Genomic DNA, 13,507 nt, shown 5'->3' on the forward strand with positions numbered 1-13,507 from the left:
TGATTCACAGCCTTGCTGGTCGACGCGGCTGGGCATAGTCCACCATACCAGCTAGCCACCGACCGTCTCAAGACTACTCACATTTTTCCGTCATCCCTCACTAACTGTGCGCCCTGTTTGGAAGATGTCAGATTTGACAGATGCCAGTTTGGTGTTGCGACGCATCTCACAACGTCAGGGTCCAACCCATGCAACGGCGATCGTCCCGTGTCCGAAAAACAGGAATCTCCACAAGCCTGGGCCGTTTCGTACCTCCACAACAGCAGGGATGAGGAGCGTGCATGACGTATGACGGAGCCGCGTTCAAGATGTCTAGAACGCGGTTTCTTGGTACAGGACCATAGACTACCAGACTCTGTCCTCCCTTTTCGCTGTCATTACGATACCTTGACGTTCCAGCACCAACTTCCTGAAGCTTACGTTGTTGTTATTTCGATATGTCGGCCGTGGACCAACTCAAGCAGCAGAATGCTGCGCTGCAATGTATGTTGGTAGATGATGTAAAGGATGGGGGCTAATGCGCGCTCAGCAAGTGTTGGAAACATTTCCAAAGTCGCTGGATCGACCGCGACGAAGCCGGCTTCTACGACTCCGGCGAAGACAGCGACGTCGGCTACTAAAGCTACCCCTGTGAAGAAGCCTGTTGCGACAGCTACGGATACCGCAGGATCAGCTGCTGCGCCAGCGAAGAGGGTACCGAGGAAGCTTAATGCAGCGGGCGCGTCGGCTTCAACGCCAGCAAAGACCACGCCTGTGAAAGCGACCCCAGCAGCATCCTCAACACCAGTAAAGAAGCCGGTAACCGCTGCTTCAGCAAGCAAGCTCGCCTCTACCACCACACCCGTGAAGAAAACGCCCGTCACCACAGGCAAAACACCCGTCAGCGAAGCCTCCAAGCCCGCCCGCCAACGCACCCCCCTCGGCACCACGAAGCCGCTGCCCATACGCAAGAACCCCGCAACCGGTGCCGCGCAATCGCAGCCCGCAAGCGCCGTCAGCAAAGCGCCCGTGAAGAAGACAACCACCGCCGCAACATCTTCTCCGGCAGCAAAGACCACTCCGGCAGCGAAAGCAAGCCCCGTCAAGCGCACACCCACCAAGGTAAACCCCGACGGCACAGCGCCCACCAAAGTAAACATCGACGGTACCTATCCAACCCCTCTTGACGTAATACTAGCTCATCCCGCTCCAGGCCAACCTACTCCCCAGTCTACCATCGCTACCGCGAAGAAACAGCCGGGTATCGTGGGTAAAAGTGTGAACACGGCTACGGGCACGCTGAACAAGACTGTTGGGACGACGACGGGGGGGTTGAACACCGTTACCGATTCTGTGACTACGGGTGTGAATAACACGGTTGGTGGCGTGACGGGGTATGCGGGCAAAGGACTGGATAAGTTGCCGGGTGGTGTGGGCAAGCCGGTCAAGCATGTAACTGATAATGTGGGTAAGACGGCGACGGGCGCGGTGGATAACGCGTATTACACTGTTGGATCTGCGACCAAGGGGCTGCAGGGCACGGTTAGTAAGACGACGGGGGCGATTGGTAGGGGTGATGCGAAGGGGACTGTTGCTGGGGCGAGCAGTGGTGTTGGTATGTTATCCCTTTCCTACCTCATACTACAGCATCGCAACGTCGATATGCGCTTGTCGTATATGTCTGAACGCCCTACTAACACCTCCATAGGCAACACAGTAACAGGCGTAGGCAAAGGCGTCGGCAACACCGTCGGCGACGGGCTCGCTGGCCTGGGCAACACTGTCGGCGGCCCCGTCGGCGGCGTCGTCGGCAACGTAGGCAAAGGTGCTAACAACGCTGTTGGCGGCATTACCAGCGGCGTCGGCGACGGCGTTAGCAAGCTGGGCAAGGGCGATGTGATTGGTGGTGTGGGCAGTACGCTGGGTGGTGTGGGAAAGGGTGTGGGCGGCCTGTTGGGCGGTATCACGGGGTATGGCGAGGATAAGGAGAAATGAAGGTGCAAGGTTGAGAGGTGGTTGGAGAGGGTTGAGGAGGGTGATGAGGAGGACGAGGGTGTGGAGGAGTTGGAGGAGGGGCAGGAACGGAAAACTAAAGAAGAAGACGCAAGAGAGGGCGATGGTGTGCGGGAAGAAGGAGAAGCGAATGCAAAGGCTGATGTTGTCGAAGAGGAGGGGTTGAAAGCAGATTCCGTACATGGCGGAGGGGGATAGTAAGGAAACCTGATATTATCGCATGTACGTTTATGTAAATTGTCATCATCATTCCTGTTAGCTTACCGATATCTCCTCTACGTCTTCCCAAAGCTTTTCTGATGCTCGACACGAACAGAGAGAGCGGGAAGGTATGCGGCCGCATTTCCCCCTATCTCACAATAGGAACCCAACGGCCACATTCCAAACCCACCGGCAGAAACGGCGTCGTGTTGCACAGCCTAACTAACGCTCACCCGCCCTCGTCGCTTGGAAACAAGCCACAACTGGCACGAAACCTCGCGCTGATCACTTTGGAGAAATAACGCCGAATCCGCTCCTTCTGCGGTGCATATATTATACGCGGTGTACGGTTTTGCGAGACTAGGGTTTGGGGCCTGAGTTCGTGGGGTTGGCCTTGTTTTGAAGGGTTTCGTTGGAGGAGGTGTAGTTGGGTCTTGGGAATGAGGTGATGGGATGAGATGTTGGGGAAAGGGTGGTAGTGATGATGCTGCTGGTGGTGTGGGAGAAGGGGAAGGGAGAAGAGGGGGAGCTACCCGTAGACGTATAGACTAGTGGAATGCTTTGTGAGGTATTTTGCGGTAGACTTGCGAGTCTTATCCACGTTGCCATGTTCAAGTCGTATGCACCGTATGTGAAAAAGGTCGTTGGTACCTACTTAATCATCCACGCTATCTCACCCCCAAACCCAACGAATTACCAAGCTCCCCATCTGGTTACCCAACGGCCCTTTCCAGCACGCCTAACACACCGGCTTTGGTCAAGAAATTGAACCACAAACCTGCGCCTCTTTTTTGCGTCGTCACCTCAGCCACTAACCCAGCACCACGTCGGCGCTTGCCCCGCTAGCCATCTCGTGTTCCCAAACGCACTCACCCAGAATTGTAATTATTCGCGAACTGGACTTTCGGAGTCTACGCCGGTCCGCGGTGTTATCGACGCAGGTCTAAATGGTCCGATATACGCTGCGGGGGCTGTGATAGGTAGGGGTAGGGTCGGTTTCGAAACTGAATTAGGCTTTCGGGAGGCACGTTGCGTCCGGACAGGGAAGGGGGTGAGGGATTTTGAAGGGCTGCATGGTCTGAGAGCCGGGGATAATCGTGGCTTGCGCGTCAGGGTTTGTGGAGGGATAAGCTTTTTGAGAAGGCTTGGTATCGTTTTGACAGGTGTCTTGGAAAGCTTGGTATCATGGCTGGTGACGATCGGGGAGTCGTTTGCTCCTATCAGCTTGGAGATGGGACTTTTTGATCAGGCGATTTGCTGCTTAGCTTGTATACATGGGCATACCTGCACCACTTTGCTTTCGTGGCATCGGTTGCACGCAGCAAACAATTACCCTCGAGGCAGACATCAGGCAACATCTCACGACACGGCACACTCAGCCAGCTAATCCCGGCTTTGACACTGTAGCACGATGCCCATGACCCCCCAAACCACTCTCGTAACCTTCCAGATTTGTTTCGCACATCATCAGCCCTTTCTGACGCCAGCGCGTCGATTCAAGCCACAAGCACAGACGCAGAGAGCGCACGCACTAACCCCATCGCAGCCGTAAACCGGTCGATCAGGGACCAATCCGCCCTACATCCCTCGCAACGTGCACAGAAACGTGTGGCTGAGCTAGGCAATTATCACCGGCACTATCCTCCTCTCACGAAACGTGTGGAACAATAGCGCGTGCGACGACACCGTACCGGTGTTCCTTCTGTCGACGGTGCTTGAAGCTGGAAATGTGACTATCGGAACTATTGGCTCGCCGGAGCCGGCGTATAGGATGACCACCGTTTCCGGGCGGCCGCTCATGCAGCGTGGAAATCTGTCGTGTGAGACTTGATTATGTGCCTGGGAAAGTCAGGATCGCTGCAAGGGTCCCGAGCTCGTGTGTGTTGGAATTCACTCACATCTGGGCCCCCCAAGTCAAGTTACCGAGGTTTAGCGCCACGCGAGGGTGAATGCAAGCTTGCGCATACATGCCCTGGTTCCAACGCTCATACCCACGCTTGTTTCGAACGGGTTCATAAGCCACTTCTGTCGCCCCCTCGACTGCACATGTGGCTCATCACGACGATTATTACTTCGAGGTACGCAGATATTATTCATTGGTGAGTTGATGATTGAGGGTGGTGTCTGTTCGCTTAATCAAGAGGAGCAGATATACGAGAGTGAGGGCTGCGCTAACGAGGGTCTAGATTGCTGCGCATAGCTCTTGGACCATATTACCTCCATCCCAAAGCAGCAGGTTGACTCTATATCGTGAGGTTTCTCCGCTCCGCCGCTGCGAATCCAGAGTCGTTGGGGTTCCTCGTTTCGCTCAATCTCAACGCCTGCGATTTCAACCGGAACGACGATTCAACCTACCAAACACACACCTACAACAATCATGTCGTCCAACCAACGAATCCCCCTCCTCCTCACCATCATGGCCTTCACCAGCGCATCTCTTGCCGCCCCCACACAGCCTCACCCCACACCCCAACTAGAAGACCTCCAATGCCGCTGCCTCACCTTCTCCACCAGCCGCACCCCAACCCCATGTTCCTACCAAGAGCTCCTAACCCTAGACTGGGAAGCCGCCTTCTCCCTCTCCATCACCAACGCACTCCCCATCCAATTCGCCAGCCAAACCACCATGGACACGCTTCTCGCCATCCCCAAGCCCCTCCCGCTCAATCTGCTGCAGAGTATGCATGAGGGAGGGGAGGTTAGTCCCCTGGATCCGAGCAGCGGGGTGACGAGTGAGAATAGGGTTGTTTGTGGGTTTGGACAAGAGGTTGATGGGGTGAGTGGGAGGGGGAGGGGAGGCGTCGAGCAGGAGGTGCATTATGTGGGGACGGTGCTGGGGCTGTTTATGTTGGCTACGATGGTTTGGGTTGCGGGGGAGTGGGTGTGGATGAGGTGGGTTGCCGACAGCTTCCGAAAAAGAGACTTACATACTAATATCTGGCACAGGTTCTTCTCGAGGACTGGAGCTATCATGCTGGAGGGCGATGAGAAGGCTCTAAGAGCCGAATTCGACGCTCTGACTGCTGAGGTCGAGGCCCTAACCGCTGAAGTCAAGGCTGAGACGAGGAGTATGCCGACTGACTACTCTTGAACAAAGTCGACGAGATCGACTATCTGGTCTAACTACAAGACCACGTCAACATGTTCATTACGGGATTCCCATCGAAGCGGCGGCCTCACGGCATTCACACCCCCCTCCCTACCGGAAGCAGGGCCACGACAGAGAAACGCTCGGACGACCTACTTCCTACCTACCCACCCACTACTAGTCATGATACCCAATTATTGCTATATCGAGGAAAACGAACCAGTTCACACCACCTTCATTGGACACCGCGCGCTTTGTCTTCTCAGACAAATACATGGTACGCATGTCTCTTGCACGACAACCCGGGAAGCTGCACAAACAACTGCTTCTACACATACACTTTTGCACTCTATCTAGTGCATAACCCCTCGCCTAGTGTTCTGGGAATAGGTTGCTATGAGGGGGCCAGCATTGTCAGACATTGGACATGCAGAATGAGAGTCAGCGCCGTGACTACGGCCAGGGGCAGGAAGGCGTGAGGGTGGTCTGGGATTTGCTTTGGAAGTTAGACGAGTCTACGAGATTTTGTGGCAGTAGCGAAATGTTCACATATGTCCATCTTCCTCTCTCTCATGTGTTTGCACTCACTCCAACCATCACATGGCTAGTCTGCTATGTTGGGAATACAGCAATGCCACAAACCATGCATGTCACGTCGCAGAGTGGCATAAAGGAAACACACCGATGCATGTAGGTGTAGGTTTCATGGGTTTAGAGATTGTTCAATTAGACCAAAGACCATTCTATACTTGACTCTACATAGTATCCTAATCGGTCTGATTTTTAATCTCACTTCGCTCCTCTAGAACACCCATATCTGCTAGACAAAACCAAAACTCAAAGAACATGCGCGCAAAATGGGGTATAAACGCTTCCAAAAGCTTTCTCCCGCCTATACTCCAGAAGATGTTTGAAAGGACGGACGAAGAAGTCGACCGGGTTGGTATACATGTAAGTATGCGAGCGAGTCTAAGAGACTCAAGCTCAATGCGCGGATTCCGGGTACGAAAGTTGGATTTTGGGTTCGTAAAGCCTGCCAGATGTGTTAGCACTCCAAATATTCACTTTTTACTCGAGTCCGAAAGCAACTTACATGAACGTCTCATACCTTACCCCCCTCCTCCTCACCCTATTCCTCTCTTTCGCGATCCCATCCTCCCCACTCCCAGCAAACAGCACCGGTTCCCAATCGACAACATCCCTCCACCTCTTCATGAGCTTCCGCCAATAACACGCTTCCGCCGCTTGCGTCAGATATCTTTCCCTGAATACCTGCACCGAGTTATCCGCTATGCGCTTTGCCTTTTCAGGGTGGTCGAGCAGGTCCTCCATAGCAGATGCTAGATCCGAGAAGTCGCGTTCGACTTCGACGAAGTTTTGGTTGGAGCCGTTGGAGCGGAAGAGGTAGTGGTGGTGTTGTATCCATTGGAGTTTGTGTGAGACGATTACTGAGCGGCAGAGTTGGCGGTATTTGAGGGAGCCGGAGTAGGAACGACCTGGAGGGTGGTTGTTAGTATGTAGAACTCTGCTAGTGGTTGGGGGTATAATACCTTCAGCGTGAGCAATGAACATGTAGTTACACTGGTCCACCGGCCCGAGAAACTGCTCTTTGAAATTTGGATCCGTCCACTTGAGTTGGCCAACGTCGCTCCATGGCTTGCCTTTTGCTGCATCGAGGAGCGCTCTCCGCAGCTTAGGCGCGAAAGTGATTTTGCCTCTCCAGACTAGCTTCTCGATCTTTTGGTCCCACGACTCGACGGCTTCCCTTTGAACCGCCTCTTGAGCAACTTCGTCCAGTGTGCCCAGCGCGGGCATGTCCCAGCTCCAGAAGCCAAAGTCGGGTATTAACCAGAGGTTGTGGTCTTGGACGCGGCGGGTGAGGGACCATATCGGTTTGTGGGGTTGCGCAGGGAGGTCCTCTACGGAGAAGACGAATTCGATGTTTGGGATATCGGCGGTTGAGGGGGCGGCGAGAACGGCTCGGTATATAGCGCTGAGAGTCGCAATGGCTTTTTGCCGGTTGACGTTATCGACCATGTGAGTCTCGAGGATGTAGAGCTGTTGTACGTTAGCATGCGCTCAGCACTTCCTTTCTGGCCAGAATTAGACGAACCTCTCTATCATAAACCATAGCCCTCACCATCCCCTTTGTAAGCTCGAAGCTATTGAGATCCGCCTGCGTCACCTTACCCCAGCGACTCCGCACCTTAACCGCACGCTCAATATCCTCATATTGCCCCGGAAAAGCGCTATCGCACTGCGCTTCATCAAGCCCATAATTGTTCTTATCCCTTGGATACGTAAAAGTCCACAGTCCATGTTCCTCCAACTCGGTCGCATTAGTCGTGAGAATAGCCTGATTTGCAGCGCAATCGAGACAAGTGTCGCAGGAGAAAGTCGTACTGAACTCGCACAAACAGCGGCCTGCGGGCATGTACTCTTTGACCAGCGGGGGCAAGGACGGGTTCTGTGTGCGCGTGCCATAGAGAATGGTGCAGATGATGAGGAAGAGCAGGGCGCAAGCCGAGACGAAGAAGAAGGAAAGAACTTCTCCGCCGGTCGGACAGCGGCGACGGTATACAGTCTTGTCCTTCCGCTCCTCCACTATCCACATCTTCTTCATGAGCATGGGTGCTGGTGGGATCCGGGCGACGTGAACCGGAGCGACGATGGGGGGTGCGGGTAGCGTGGACACGCGAGCGAAGTCGGTCGCGCGTGTCTATATTATCGAAATTGGGGAGCTTCGGAGCGTGGCTGGAGGCGACATGGATGGCGACACTACCAATATGAATATGTACAAGTGAAAGGGAAGCGAAGCGCTATGACGGCGTCGACGAGGAACGAGGGTCGGCACGCGACTGGCAGAGGTGAAGGATTCCAAAGACGGTTGTGGAAAAGAAGAGGGGCGGCGATGGGGACAGCCGGTGGGAGGAATGACGATAGACGCTTCACGGTGGAGTTGGCATGGTGATGGACAAGACGGGTTGCCCCCAATGGGAGATACGGTGAGGGCGTTGCGGAGTGCAGTGCGCGGCGGGATATTTAGATCGGTCAACGCTTAGTACATTCCAGTAGTACGTATGACAGGGGCGAGAAGGTACCGACGCCTCCTCGTCGTTACCTCAACACTATGTCTCCAGATTATTCGCAAGCAGATACTGTAACCTCGAGTGCGAAAACAAGAAGAATATAGACTACATCTGCATACAGTACTGTACAAATAACCTCCACCACACACGCCCCGCCTTCCCCACGCGTTGTCCGTCGCATGTCAAGCATTCGGCTGCACCCGCTGCAGGATGCGAATACGAGCATAGGATCCTCGTCTATCAACTTCAGGCCCCCCGTGCAACTCAGGGTGCAACTATCACAGTATACAGCACAACCGCACTGCATCCGTCGTGAGATGCGACCCTGCGCGCGCTTACCTTGGAACTGTTGAAGCACGCGCGGCCTCTAGCACCTGCCAGCCCAATCCAGTTAGGTGGCGCACGCGACCCACCTGCATTTCCTTGATGTCATTCAAGCCACCTGCTTCAACGTGTCTCAACTATTATTGAGACTATTGACGACGGCAATAGTGTAGGTATCATCATTACATTATACTGCGAGCGCGTGCAGATGCACCTATTTAGCTCTATACAAGTGAACACGGTAGGACGCGTACGTGTTCACATAGCGCACATGCATTGAACGTATACTTGGTTAGTAGCGTCCTGCGGCAGTTGAAATGTAACCGACGTCAAAGCAAGTGTTGATTCATCGGGGATTAAATTCTTCTGCGTTTGTGGGTCGTGGGTCAGTTCCATGGTTGTCACACTCGTGGGTAGTGGGTCACCCGTTGCACGTCTGCATCTGCGCAAGTGCCGATGTGGAGTACCCTTACATCATCGTACCATGTTGTGTGTGATGGGTGGAGCACACGAGAGTCATGACAGATGTGAGGACGTTGGCTTTTATGATTTTGATGGACATGCAGTCGAACGTGGCAGATAAAGATTTCAACACATCAACGGAACAGTAGTCAATCACAGGATCCTCGAATCCCATACAATGCATTCACAAACTCCCCAAAACCGGCGCTCAACCCGCTGTACCCTACGAGGAGGCCATCAATGCTACGCAAAACACCTAGATGCAATAGTCAAGACCAACAAAAGAGACACTAAAACCATGTAACGTGAAGCAGCCACACTGAAGGCAATTGGCAAAAAAATATAGATAAAAAGGCTATGTACATGAGAAGCCTGAACTAGTGAAAGAAGCTCGAAAAAGAAGGTAAGTAGGCAAAGAAGAGGAAAAGAACAAGGGAGCCTAAGAAGTTTGAAATCGCTGGATGCTTCCATAGCGAACCCTACGAGAAAGTGGGATCAGCGACCAACAAGCCCTACAACAGACTGCAGGGAACATGTAAAAATGCCGAAAGTATACGGCGGCGCTGATCCTCACCTGTACAACACGTCTGTCGTCTACGCCGACAACACGTGCATGTCCTCCTCATCCGCATCTTTGCGGATACCAAACGGTTGAAAGGCATTTGTCTTGCCTTTGTGAGCGTGTACTGCGAGGCCCATCTCGCGCATGCGTTCTGCGCCGCGACCAGGAGCGGGACGCTTTTCTTTGGCACCTTTGCGGTGTTGCTTGCGGTACAGCTTCTCCTTGCGACGTTGCCTCTTCTTCTCGAGCCCAACTTTGATGTCGATGGCGCGGCGGATGGGCATGTCGGAGCCGTCGGCATCTTCGTCCTCGTCGAGGTCGAATGGGTTGCGCATAATGATCGGGGTGCGCGGGACGGAGGCTGAGACTGTGGGTGCAGGACGCTCGGCAATGCCGGCGAAACGTATCGAGGTGTCGCTGCGTTGACGTGTGGTCATGGTCACGGGATTGACGGAGCCGCGACGTGTAGGCGGTGGAGATCTAAGGCGCATTGGAGGCGGAGGAGAATGGTGGCGCTTGGGGGAATTTCCAAACAGCTTGCGAGGTGGCGGAGAACGATGCACAGCACGCTTTGCTGGTGGAGGTGATCGCAAGCGCTTCGGTGATGGCAGAGGAGATCGCTTCTTTGAAACCTCTTTGCGGCGACCTCGTCCATCGATGTTGACAGGATCCATGCGGCCATGAATCATGAGATGATCAGTCTCGGAAGCTTTCTCATCTTCAGAGACCTCATCCTCATCATCGTCAGGAAGCTCCGGATCCGATGTCGGGAACGTAGGGTCGATGTCCTGTGGAGTAGGCTTGTGCTTGGCCGCACGTCGACGTTCGAGTGTCGACATGTACGCAGCTTCAGCTGGCCTGTCCTCATCAAGCGTACCGCAAACAAAGTCTGTACTGTCGGGCAGCTCAGGGGTGGGAACGCGGATGTTGACCGGCTTCGATGACTTTCTGCGCTTGGAAGGCTTGTCCATAATCTTGAGACCCTCGCGGCTCTCCAAAGACCCAATCGATGATTCAGAGACGGTTCGGTGAGTCTTCAGTCGAAGCTGTTCCAGATGCTCTACAGATGTCGCTGCAGTTGATGCTCCAGGCGCCCACCAGTCGTAGTCAGACCCAGCATCGCTGTCATCATCTGAGACGGCAAATCCGTTTTCATCGTCAGTCTGGAAACCCTCATCAGTCGCATCGCTATACGCGGCGTCTTCATCCTCGTCTAGCAGATCGTCATCGTCGTCATCCATTTCGACGTTGTCCTCATCGTCGTCCTCGTCCTCTTCATCGATGGCTTCCTCTTCTGCAACCTCCTCGCCCAGCTTACGCAGGTTGTTCTCAATTTTGAGCGTATCCTGGACCGTAAGCCGGCTTCGATGGCAAGTGACCTCTTGCGTCCACTCTTCGACCTCCTCTTCTGAGCTAGCAAACTCATGGAAGCGGTATGCTTCACAGCGGGCGAGGTCGGAGTTGGAACTCAAGCGCCGCGTGTGGTCAACCGGGCGGACTTTACGCACGCTCACGGGGGAGTTGTTGCGGACTGTAGAATCGGAGTCGCGGTGGACTTTGGTGGTTGGCTTGGGAGACGAGGGTATCCGGCGTGGTGGCGGTGCGGGGCTGGCCATGCGGCGGGGTTTCGGCGCTGCTTCTGTAGATGGCTTGGACGGGCACGCGAACTTGATGGTGCAGACGCGCTTGGGGGGTTCTTCGACCTGGAGAGCAGGCGCGGGCTTCGCAGGTGCCTCTGCTGGCTTCTTGTCCTCCTTAGGCCCGCACGCAAACATGATGCGCCTCTTCCTTCCCAGAACAGCTTCGATGCTCTGCTCAGTGCTCTGAGCAGGCGCGGTCTTGGGTACTGGGGTGATGTTCTCGTCGTCGTGTGAGACGACGGAGATGGGTAGCTCCAACGGCTTGTTGTTGAACGTGGGCAGCATGCTGTGGAACGCTGCCGAAGGAAGTGGCGGGCTCGGCGTGCAGGGCCGTGTGCCAGGGCTCGTGAAGCCTCCATCGCTAGTGAGATCTGCGGTGCCGCTGTTGTTACTCCATGTCGAGACGCACGACATGCCGCGGACGGGGCTCGCATCCGAGTGTTCCTCAACAGGCGAGCTCGCGTTCGAGCCCGACTTGAGCGCCGAGGTAAGGAGCGATGCTTTGCGATCGATGACGGGTTTCGATTTGGTGAAGGATGTGGAGGAGGAATGCTGGAGCACCAGGGGCGCAGGGCGTTGCGCGCGAGGTTCAGGGGGTTCGTCTAGGTCGCCAACCGCCTCCTCCTCTGCTGTCATATCTGGCGGACATGTATTCGACATGTTCTGCTGTGTGTTTACTTGCAACGCGCCCTGTCTAGCAAAGTAATCCTGCTCGTTCGCCATGTGTTCTGTAGTCGGTGGTGTATCGATCGAAGAACGTGCGTGGGGTCGGTGCAAGGTCGTGTATCAGATTCAATTGCTGAGTGCGAATAATATTTCGAAGTGATGCCGTAATAGTGAAGTTGTGTGGTCGTGATGCAAGCGGGTGAGGCGTTTCACGGTTTCTTTTTGGCGCAGTGCACCTGGCGCAGCGTTCCTGGACCCTCGTTAGAGCAGGAGGCGTGCTATGTCGATCGTGTCGAGTGCAATGCAATTAGAGGCGGTTCGGCGGATTACTGCTGGGCGGTATGGATGGGTGTGTGGGAGAGTGGGGCCCCAGTGAGGCGAAGTGTTATAATATGGACAGAAACATGGTGGAGCTGTGTGTGAGGAGCCTTGGGTGGAACTAGAAGCGGGCTCGAAGACGTGTCAGAAGCGACAAGCGTCGGGCAGTGTCGAGTGGGAAGGGGTACCTGGAGAGGATGAGGTCGAGTTCCCACAGCGACAGCGACGTGTGGCGACGGGCCGCAGGCTAGCAGAGGGCCCGTTGACAAGTGCGTGAGTGAGCGGTGCTAGGGACGGCGCAGATCGAGGGCCAAGCTGTGCTGTCAGGCGACTTCAGACTGCAACAGTAGTGGCGCAACGCAGGTGGGACTGGTCGTAGGAGAGAGGGAGCGAGGAATTTGATATGCGCTCTGGCGGCTCGGCACCAGATGGTCTGCAAAGCACAAACAGTGGGTAGCCGGCATTTTAATTCGCGCCCACGCCCGCGCAGCCAATGCCACGCTGGGCCTTTGCCAATTGTGCACTGGTCTAGCAATGCACCTGCTCACGCTGCCACACCTGCACTTCCGTGACACGAGCCCTCTGGCCGTCAGATTCGGCAATCTCTGCGCGCAGTCACCCTCACTCATCAACAATCAATGAACTTTGTTGCGGCTTTTGTATTGCTTTGTTATCGCCTTTGTTGTTGATTATTGACTTCCTCCCCTTGTCAGTGCGGAGATGACATCTGCGACTAGAATACTCCAGCACCTGGGAGTACCCCAAAGCAGGTTTCATCCTTCCAGCACAGCCGATGCAAGACGCAATCGAGCAGCGCAGCCCATGCCGTGCTTCTTTCCGCAAGCTTCGGAAGCAGGACCCTGATCAACGCGACGCCGCCGACAACGCCACGCTAGCCAGCCCTCACACCTTCTTTTGTACCATCTGTCCGACGTCGCATGCATCAACACGACCGCATGCACGCCCTCTGCTCAATCCCAAGCACGGCGGCTTGATACCATTTTCCTCAAATGCCTCATTCCTCGCCATGTCTCCATATCTCCTCCCTTCTCTCTTCTCTCAGCTCCACATGGCAGCTTCATCTCTTGCTTCCACCTCCACACCGCTACTTGACCGCTTCTCCTACACCCGCGCCTCACCTTAGTCCAAAGAGGACGCGTCTACA

At 54.8% G+C, this 13,507-nt stretch overlaps 3 protein-coding genes across 3 annotated transcripts; 1 reads left to right on the forward strand and 2 right to left on the reverse strand.

The window, feature by feature from the left end:
• Positions 1 to 437: 437 nt before the first annotated feature.
• Positions 438 to 1,974, forward strand: J4E92_010918 (uncharacterized protein; the record flags this gene model as incomplete). Its single annotated transcript, XM_051502252.1, has 4 exons — positions 438 to 483; positions 530 to 1,144; positions 1,193 to 1,594; positions 1,688 to 1,974. The coding sequence occupies 4 exons, from the start codon at positions 438 to 440 to the stop codon at positions 1,972 to 1,974; spliced, it is 1,350 nt and encodes a 449-aa protein (XP_051347526.1).
• A 4,291-nt stretch (positions 1,975 to 6,265) lies between these two features.
• On the reverse strand, positions 6,266 to 7,910 carry J4E92_010919 (uncharacterized protein; the record flags this gene model as incomplete). Its single annotated transcript, XM_051502253.1, has 4 exons — positions 6,266 to 6,314; positions 6,375 to 6,777; positions 6,832 to 7,339; positions 7,395 to 7,910. 4 exons carry the CDS (start codon positions 7,908 to 7,910, stop codon positions 6,266 to 6,268), a joined length of 1,476 nt encoding a protein of 491 aa, XP_051347527.1.
• A 1,840-nt stretch (positions 7,911 to 9,750) lies between these two features.
• On the reverse strand, positions 9,751 to 12,081 carry J4E92_010920 (uncharacterized protein; the record flags this gene model as incomplete). Its single annotated transcript, XM_051502254.1, has 1 exon — positions 9,751 to 12,081. The coding sequence occupies one exon, from the start codon at positions 12,079 to 12,081 to the stop codon at positions 9,751 to 9,753; it is 2,331 nt and encodes a 776-aa protein (XP_051347528.1).
• Positions 12,082 to 13,507: the final 1,426 nt, after the last annotated feature.

This window comes from Alternaria infectoria (genome assembly GCF_024043175.1).
Source record: "Alternaria infectoria strain BMP 0036 chromosome Unknown scaffold_47, whole genome shotgun sequence".
Lineage (NCBI taxonomy): Eukaryota > Fungi > Ascomycota > Dothideomycetes > Pleosporales > Pleosporaceae > Alternaria > Alternaria infectoria.